At 42.8% G+C, this 10,000-nt stretch overlaps 1 protein-coding gene across 1 annotated transcript in view; it reads left to right on the top strand.

Moving 5' to 3' along the window:
• The window catches only part of LOC143287218 (uncharacterized), a 158,097-nt gene that overhangs the window by 114,197 nt on the left and 33,900 nt on the right, over positions 1–10,000 (top strand). Inside the window, exon 3 of the mRNA XM_076595164.1 lies at positions 7,311–7,398. Within this exon, the coding sequence (XP_076451279.1) occupies positions 7,311–7,398 (88 nt within the window). The remainder of the gene's footprint in view (positions 1–7,310; positions 7,399–10,000) is intronic.

Raw genomic sequence — 10,000 nt, 5'->3', positions numbered from 1 at the left:
GTGAAGGAGGGTTGAGTGGTAGTGTATTCAATCACACTGATCTTCCTCTTCCTCTTCTTCTTCTTCTTCTCAGTCACACAGTTCTTCTTTTCTTGTTCTTGTTCTTGTTCCATGACACAGTTCTTCTTCTTCTCAGTCACACACTTCTTCTTCTTCTTCTTCTTCTGCTTCTTTTTCTTCTTCTCAGTCACACACTTCTTCTTCTTCTTCTTCTTCTTCTTCTTCTTCTTCTTCTCGGTCACATACTTCTTCTTCTTCTTCTCCTTCTTCTCAGTCACATACTTCTTCTTCTTCTTCTTCTTCTTCTTCTTCTTCTTCTTCTTCTTCTTCTCAGTCACACAGTTCTTCTTCTTCTTCTTCTTCTTCTTCTTCTTCTTCTTTTTCTTCTTCTTCTTTTTCTTCTTCTTCTTCTTCTTCTTCTTCTTCTTCTTCTTCTCAGTCACACACTTCTTCTTCTTCTTCTTCTTCTTCTTCTTCTTCTTCTTCTTCTTCTTCTTCTTCTTCTTCTTCTCAGTCACACAGTTCTTCTTCTTCTTCTTCTTCTTCTTCTTCTTCTTCTTCTTCTTCTTCTTCTTCTTCTTCTTCTTCTCAGTCACACACTTCTTCTTCTTCTTCTTCCTCTTCTTCTTCTTCTTCTTCTTCTTCTTCTTCTTCCTCTCAGTCACACACTTCTTCTTCTTCTTCTTCTTCTTCTTCTTCTTCTTCTTCTCAGTCACACACTTCTTCTTCTTCTTCTTCTTCTTCTTCTTCTTCTTCTTCTTCTTCTTCTTCTTCTTCTTCTTCTTCTTTTTCTTCTTCTTCTTCTTCTCAGTCACACACTTCTTCTTCTTCTTCTTCTTCTTTTTCTTCTTCTTCTTCTTCTCAGTCACACACTTCTTCTTCTTCTTCTTCTTCTTCTTCTTCTTCTTCTCAGTCACACACTTCTTCTTCTTCTTCTTCTTCTTCTTCTTCTTCTTCTTCTTCTTCTTCTTCTTCTTCTTCTTCTTCTTCTTCTTCTTCTCAGTCACACACTTCTTCTTCTTCTTCTTCTTCTTCTTCTCAGTCACACAGTTCTTCTTCTTCTTCTTCTTCTTCTTCTTCTTCTTCTTCTTCTTCTTCTCAGTCACACACTTCTTCTTCTTCTGTAAAGAGTCGCTGGGGCACTGCACTGAAGAACAAATAGTTCATAAGATTCATCCAGGTCTGTCGGTTGTGTGTTAACGTCGTTGTCGTCGTCGTCGTCTTCTTCAATTCCGCAAAGAACTGTTCACCAGATTGCCCCCACCTCACTCCTACACCCCCCCACCCCACCACCCCCGTCTCCGTCCATCAACAGTAACGTTCCTGGGAGAATTGTTTTAGCCAGGCCACAGGGTCTTGCTACGTAGTCATGCCAACGTAGTTTTTTTTTTTTTTTTTTTTTTCTAATCCGCTATGAGAGTCCATATCTGGCATGCACATGGTGTTTTTTTCTAACTAATCCGCTATGAGGGTCCATATCTGGCATGCACATGGTTTTTTTTGTTCTAACTAATCCGCTGTGAGGGTCCATATCTGGCATGCACATGGTTTTTTTTGTTCTAACTAATCCGCTGTGAGGGTCCATATCTGGCATGCACATGGTTTTTTTTTTTACTAACTAATCCGCTGTGAGGGTCCATATCTGGCATGCACATGGTTTTTTTTTCCTAACTAATCCGCTGTGATGGTCCATATCTGGCATGCACATGTTTTTTTTTTCCTAACTAATCCGCTGTGATGGTCCATATCTGGCATGCACATCTTTTTTTTCCTAACTAATCCGCAGTGAGGGTCCATATCTGGCATGCACATGGTTTTTTTTTTACTAATCCGCTGTGATGGTCCATATCTGGCATGTACATGGGTTTTTTTTACTAACTAATCCGCTGTGATGGTCCATATCTGGCATGCACATATTTTTTTCCTAACTAATCCGCTATGAGAGTCCATATCTGACATGCACATATTTTTTTCCTAACTAATCCGCTGTGAGGGTCCATATCTGGCATGCACATGGTTGTTTTTTTTCTAACTAATCCGCTGTGAGGGTCCATATCTGGCATGCACATGGGTTTTTTTTTCCTAACTAATCCGCTGTGATGGTCCATATCTGGCATGCACATCTTTTTTTTTTTTCCTAACTAATCCGCTGTGATGGTCCATATCTGGCATGCACATGTTGTTTTTTTTCCTAACTAATCCGCTGTGAGGGTCCATATCTGGCATGCACATGTTGTTTTTTTTCCTAACTAATCCGCTGTGATGGTCCATATCTGGCATGCACATCTTTTTTTTTCTCGTAACTAATCCGCTGTGATGGTCCATATCTGGCATGCACATGGGTTTTTTTTCCTAACCGCTGTGATGGTCCATATCTGGCATGCACATGTTTTTTTTTCTAACTAATCCGCTGTGAGGGTCCATATCTGGCATGCACATTTTTTTTTTTTTCCTAACTAATCCGCTGTGATGGTCCATATCTGGCATGCACATCTTTTTTTTTTCCTAACTAATCCGCTGTGATGGTCCATATCAGGCATGCACATGTTTTTTTTTTCCTAACTAATCCGCTGTGAGGGTCCATATCTGGCATGCACATGGTTTTTTTTTTTTTTCCTAACTAATCCGCTGTGAGGGTCCATATCAGGCATGCACATATTTTTTTCCCTAACTAATCCGCTATGAGAGTCCATTTCTGGCATGCACATATTTTTTCCCCTAACTAATCCGCTGTGATGGTCCATATCTGGCATGCACATGGGGTTTTTTTTCCTAACTAATCCGCTGCGAGGGTCCATATCTGGCATGCACATGGTTTTTTTTTTCTAACTAATCCGCTGTGAGGGTCCATATCTGGCACGCACATGGTTTTTTTTTTTTACTAACTAATCCGCTGTGAGGGTCCATATCAGGCATGCACATATTTTTTTCCTAACTAATCCGCAGTGAGGGTCCATATCTGGCATGCACATGGTTTTTTTTTTTCCTAACTAATCCGCTGTGAGGGTCCATATCTGGCATGCACATGGGTTTTTTTTTCCTAACTAATCCGCTGTGAGGGTCCATATCTGGTATGCACACAGGAAGATTCAATAAGCCAGTGCACGCAGCGGCCTGATCACGGAAGAGATGTTGAGTTGCTGTCCTACCATACAGGTTTCAGTCTGGGCAGTGCTGATGCTGACAACGCTGCCCCTAGAAGAAGATTCTTCTCCCACCCCCCCCCCCCCCCCCCCCCCCCCCCTTTCATGCGGCGTGTCTTGGGGCAGGTCAGCCCGTCCCTATCCTGATGGAATTTTTCTTGTCGGGTTCGCTCCCCAACATAACGGCTGGTTGTACTACTACTGGGTTACACGGTCGCCAGTAACAGAGGAGGAGAACCTCTTACCTCGTTGCCTTCACAGATAACGCGTCGGATGACGCTGCTGGTCGGGCATCTGCTTAGTAGATGTGGTGTAGCGTGTATGGCTTTGAAGCCTCTCTGAGTTACTGATACTGATACTGATACTCACAGGTAACAGAGGAGCAAGTTTGTTTATGCATTTGTAGCAGAGAGAGAGATGATTTTTTTTTTTCAATACAGTGTGAGACATAAAGCCTGTAAGACCCGAGCGATGTCATCATATTTTATTGGTTGATTCTTTTCTCCTGAGGACAAGCAGAGCAGTGCAGTTATGTGTGCACTAAAAGAAGAAACACAAAAAGAAGAAGAATGATGATGATGAGAAGAAGAAGAAGGAGGAGGAGGAAGATGATGATGACGATGAGTGTCATTTTAATGCACTTTACCTCCAAAAAAAAAAAATTGTTTCGACATGACAAATTATTTAGCATGAAAGTTTATCCCATGTGACAGGGACCAATGTATATATATATATATATATATAGAGAGAGAGAGAGAGAGAGAGAGAGAGAGAGAGAAATGCACGCTGTCCTTGCGATTTCTGTTTGTATGATGTGCGATGCAGAGAACACCCCAGTCAGTAGTTGATCGATAAAGAATGCAAGCCAAGCAGGAAAGAGTTCTACTTTCTCGAGGCGAGAGAGAATGAGTGAGATGCGAAGTGCTTGCACGAGCGCACCTGTTTCTGCGTGTGGGGTCGCTGTGTGCGCCGTGAAGGGAACTTGCCTGTTTCTGTGTGTGTGTGTGTGTGTGTGTGTGTGTGTGTGTGTGTGTGTGTGTGTGTGTGTTTGCGCGCGCGTGTTGCATTGTCAGATGGAACAGCTGTGGAGATTTACTCTCGGCTCGTGTCATGTAGTGTTTGGGGCAAGATGCTGGGGATGGGGAGGGGGAGGGGGTGGGTGGAGTGCGTGATTGTATGTGAGAAAGTGTGTGTGTGTGTGTGTGTGTGTGTGTGTGTGTGTGTGTGTGCGTGTGTGTGGTTTATGTGTATGTGAGTGAGAGTGTGTTTGTGTGTGAATATATGTGTGTGTGTGTGTGTTTGTGAGTGTGTGTACACATGTAAGGGTTTTTATGTGGGTTTTTTCTCTGTGTGTGTGTGTGTGTGCTGTTACTGCTGACTGCACAGAGAGCATGGCTGACATATGTTTTCCCCCGCTCTCTCTCTCTCTCTCTCTCTCTCTCTCTCTCTCTCTCTCTCTCTCTCTCTAAATGGAAAACGAAAAACAAAAAACAAACAAACAAAAACAAACAAAAAACACAAAACGAATAAATGAAATAAGATTAAATTCTGGGCTATGGCCGATTTTCATTAAAACATTTTCGTCAGTTCTCTCTCTCTCTCTCTCTCTCTCTCTCTCTCTCTCTCTCTCTCTCAAACACACACACACACACACACACACACACATACATCCAGTATATGCATATGTGTGTAGTCAAATAAATTACAAAACAAGATGAAATTTTTGAATGTAGATTTTGGTACTGGTGTTTGTGGTTGTTGTTGAAGGAAGACTGGCGTTTTTAAGACACGGGGTTTGTTGTTACTGTTGTAGTGGTGGTGGTGGTGGTGGTGGTGGAAGGTGATGTTGTTTAGGCAGGACTGACATTTTATGTACGGATTATGTTGTTGTTACTGTTGTAGTGGTGGTGGTGGTGGTAGTTGTTGTTTAAGCTGGACTGACATTTTATATACGGATTATGTTGTTGTTACTGTTGTAGTGGTGGTGGTGGTGGTGTTGTTGTTTAAGCAGGACTGACATTTTATATACGGATTATGTTGTTGTTATTGTTGTAGTGGTGGTGGTGGTGGTAGTTGTTGTTGTTTAAGCAGGACTGACATTTTATATACGGATTATGTTGTTATTATTGTTGTAGTTGTGGTGGTGGTGGTGGTGGTAGGAGTTGTTGTTTAAGCAGTACTGACATTTTATATACGGATTATATTGTTATTATTGTTGTAGTGGTGGTGGTGGTGGTAGTTGTTGTTTAAGCAGGAGTGACAATAATTTTTATATACGGATTATGTTGTTATTATTGCTGTAGTTGTGGTGATGGTGGTGGTGATGATGATTTCACTCCCTTGAGAATCCGGTTCGAATAGAGAACATCCCCGCCTTCTGGAAAATCTGGTGCCAGTAATCTCTTTTCTGTCGCTCTCTTACTTTCTGCCCTTTTTTTTTTTTTTTTCTCTCCACCTAACTTCTTTATTTTTATCTCCTTTTTCTGCTTTACCAGTCCAGTTCCTTCTCCCTTCTCTCTCTCTCTCTCTCTCTCTCTCTCTCTCTCTCTCTCTCTCGTGGATGTAGCAGTGGTAACAAAATTATTATTTTTGTGTCGTTATCGTTAATGTTGTTATTGTTAATGTTGTCACAAGGACAGATTGGAAGACTGGGCGATGCCTAAAATCTTTATTCTTGAGTAATAAAGTTTTTGAATCAATCTCTCTCTCTCTCTCTCTCTCTCTCTCTCTCTCTCTCTCTCTCCAAAATTCCTTGCTACGTTTTTTTCTGTCTTCTTCACAGTCTGCAGAGTACTTGCCTGTGCTGTTTTGCTCTGGCGATTGGGGGAATTGTAAACACAGCTCGGCAGTAGCTGTTCATTTTGCAGTGTCATTGGCCTAAAGTATGTGGGTTTTTTTGACTCACTTGTGTAAACAAAGTGAGTCTATGTTTTAACCCGGTGTTCGGTTGTCTGTGTGTGTGTGTGTGTGTGTCCGTGTGTCTGTGTGTCTGTGGTAAACTTTAACACTGACATTTTCTCTGCAAATACTTTGTCAGTTGACACCAAATTTGGCATAAAAATAGGAAAAATTCAGTTCTTTCCAGTCATCTTGTTTAAAACAATATTGCACCTCTGGGATGGGCATAAAAAAATAAAAAAGAAGCCTGATTATATGCAAACTGCATTTACTGTTATATTTATATTTTTATATTCTAAACTTGGCACTTTGACCTCTTATTCTGACCCAACAACAAGAGCAGTCATTATTATCATTTTCTGTTCAAACAGGAACTTCTTTTGCTAAGCATGGAATTTTTATTTATTTTGCAAACGTTTTGGTGCTGATAGTGAAAAAGGGAAATTACTCTGTAATTAATGCTAGGGGACGTAATTTATCACAAGTGAGTCTTGAAGGCCTTGCCTCTCTTGTTATAAATGGTTTTGTGTGTGTGTGTGTGTGTCCTCGAGGGAAGGGGTGTGTTTTTTGTTCCTTTTTTTTTTTTGTTGTTGTTGTTGTTGGTAATCCAAGGAAGAAAAACCAAGCAAAAAATGCTGACAGCTCAGACAGGTCTTATATTTGCCTCGAGGAGCTTTGTGGTCAGTATATAACGTCATGAGCTGTCGTTATGCAGTTAGTTGTTGTTTTTGTTTTGTTTGTGTTTTGTTTTGTTTTGTTTTTGTCTTGTAGCAGATTAAACAACAATGAAGATTGGTATTTACACTCCTTTTTTTATTTTTTTTTTTTATTTTTTTTTACAAGGGCCACAACTTCAGGTCAGTGTGAGAGTGACCGCCCCTTCTTCTTGTTAAACCCTTTTGCTTTCCTGGCCTCATCGTTCTGCCAGTTCCTTGTAGCGAAAGTTTAGTTTAACGAGGTTGAAATTGTTGTTGTTCTTTTTGTTTGTTTCTTTGTAGTTTTTTTTTGTGTTTGTTTGTTTTGTTTTGTTTTTGATTTGTTTATGTTTTTTGTTGTTGGTGTTTTGTTGTTGTTGTTGTTATGGGTTTTTTTGGGGGAGTGTTTTGTGTGTGTTTGTGTGTGTGTGTGTGTGTGTGTGTGTGTGTGTGTGTGTGTTTTAAGCTGGACAGTCCTGATCATTATGGCCCTGTCCGGTCGGCCGGACTGTCAGCATCAATGTTCTAATGTCAAGTGTTGTTGTTGATGTTGTTGTTGTTGTTGTTGTTGCAGGACTGAGCAGGACGCAAGTGGTGGTCATCTCCACGTGTTCGGCCATCATCAGCTGCTTCTTCGTTGTCGCCTTCGTTCTCCGTGTCAGGTCGGTGGTGCCTTTTGTTGTTGTCTGCCTCTGTGTGCGTGTGTGTGTGTGTGTGTGTGTGTGTCTGTCTGTCTGTCTGTCTCTCTTTTCTTTGCTTTTGTGTTTTTGTTGTATCGTGTCGTATTTTTTGGCATTGTATTGTTTTGTATGGCATGGTATTGTATTGTATCGTATCGTATTGTATTGTTTTGTATTGCATTGCATTGTATAGTATTGTATTATGTTTCTTCATTGTCGCCTTTTTTCTCTCTCTCTCTCTTTGCTTTGTGTTTTATTTTATCGTGTCATTGTATTGCATGGCACTGTATTGTATTGTATTGTATTGTATTGTATTTCTTCATTGTCGCCTTTCATTTCCAGGGTCGGGTCAGTAGTACGTGTGTGTGTGTGTCTATCTGTCTGTCTGTCTGTCTGTCTGTGTGAGAGAGACAAAGAGAGAGAGAGAGAGAGTAGGGTGTTGTTCTTTCAGACGGGATTTTTAAAAATTGTTTTCACATGCATATGATATAAAATACAGCATTTATTGATAGAAAGTTAACACCTCTCTCTCTCTCTCTTTCTCTCTCTCTCTCTCTCTCTCTCTCTCTGTCTCTCTTCACACACACACACACACACACACACACACACACACACACACACACACACACACACACACACACACTCCTATCCTCCCCCTTCCTCCGCCGTACCAGCGACTTCCGCCTCGCCATACCTCGCCACTTCCGTCGCGTACAGTGAGAGTCATTTCCCTTTGACGCTCTCCAGAAAGGAAGTCGGCTTCAGTGCCAGGCTCGTGGCTGGCGCGGGGCCTTCCGAGCCAGTTATTCCCCCTTGCATCAGAATCAGAATTTCGTATGAGATGATAAATCGAGGCTCCGTGTGGCGGCATGCACCAAGCGTACATTAAAGAACTTACCGGCAACAACAAAAGGAATGTCTCTGATACTGGGGGAAAAAAAAGTTTTGGAGGTAAAACAAATATATTTGTCGACCAAAAAATAACATAAAATTAAATTGAATTAAATTCAGATAAAAGATGATATGTGGGTAGCGCTGTACTGTAGAGATGCGCTCCCTTCCACGAGGATAGCATCTAGAATTTCACATAAGAGAAACCAGTTGTGTCGGAAAAAAATGATAAAATACGATGCGATACGATACAATGCAATGCAATACACATGCAAGTTAAGTCAGCCCCACTGTAACACAACAAACACACTCGTGTTCAGCCTGAAGCCAGGAGAAATTCGCGGCCAACACAGTTCAAGGGCTCGAACCCCTCGGCCTCCCAGTCGTCAGTACCGCGACGCTAACCACTTGGCCACGGCGCGCTGCTTCTTCCTGCAGGCAGGTTCAATTCTCAGCACTCGAAATGCACTAAAGATACCCTTGGAGGACCCCCTCAGACGATGATGACTAGAGAAAAACCAAACCCTGAGAGGACCTCTCAGAAGTGCAGATTATGTCTCTTATGCAGATTACGTGGGAGGGGGGGAGGGGGGGGCGCGGGGTGGGAGGGGGGGGACCAGTTTGCTGGAAATCCAGGGACGGTAGCCCAGTTTACTTGGGACTGACTCGCTTCCCCAGTGCCATTTTTCTTTCTTCTCTGATGTTAAATCCGCGTGCCCAGTGTGTGTGTGCGTGCGTGTACGCGCGCGCGCGTGTGTGTGTGTGTGTGTGTGTTCCGCCTGCATGTGTTCAAACATTTATATGCATATGTTTGTGCGTTTGCACATCTGTATAATATGTGCGTGAGTGTACGGCGAGGAGAGGGAAGAGAGAGGGGGGGGTGGGGGGGAGAGACAGCGTGTTTGCCCGCCTGTGTGTGTATTTAAAAAATGAAGAGGATTCATCTGTGCGTATGTCTGTATGTTTATACTTCTGTGTGTGTGTGTGTGTGTGTGTGTGTGCATATGCTCGTGCGCGTGCTAGTGATGGTATGTGTGTGTGCGTGTGTGTGTGTGTGTGTGTGTGTGTGTGCGTGTGTGTGTGCGTGTGTGAGAGAGAAAGGGTTCAGGGAGGGGAGGAGGAGTGAGAGACAGAGATAGAGCGTGTGAATGAGTCAGTAAGTGTGTGTGTGTGTGTGTGCGCGCGCGCGCGCGCGCCTGTGTGTGCTTGCGTGTATGCATGTCTGGCCTGGCGTGTATGATAACCCCAGTCTCTACAAAGCCCCCCCACCCCACACCCGAATTATGAAGAGAAAGGAGAGGTGAGGCGACAACCTCCATTCTTCATGCGCTTCCATGTGATTGAATCTAGGAGACCGCGACAAGGCAAAGTGTAAGCGACGTTGTGATTGGCTGCCTGCCTCACAGAGGAAACGGCTGAAGCGGAAGTGCTCTGTTCGCTAAATTCTCCGCCATCTTGTCTACTTGAAAGGGTGTGTGGGAGTGGGGGAGAAATCCTCATGGTCATAGCAGCGCTTTCTGTTCTTCTACTATGCTGTCGTTATACATATACGGGTCCTTTTTTTTTCTCTCTCTCTCTCGTTCTTGCAGTCAACAGTGAACGTGTTGCCCCTGGCAGTTTCAGTTTCAGTAGCTCAAGGAGGCGTCACTGCGTTCGGACAAATCCATATATACGCTACACCACATCTGCCAAG

The sequence above is a fragment of the Babylonia areolata genome, chromosome 11 (genome assembly GCF_041734735.1).
Source record: "Babylonia areolata isolate BAREFJ2019XMU chromosome 11, ASM4173473v1, whole genome shotgun sequence".
NCBI classification, from domain to species: Eukaryota; Metazoa; Mollusca; class Gastropoda; order Neogastropoda; family Buccinidae; genus Babylonia; species Babylonia areolata.
Note: the sequence above shows the minus strand (reverse complement) of the source record. Positions and strands in the feature narration are given on the sequence as shown.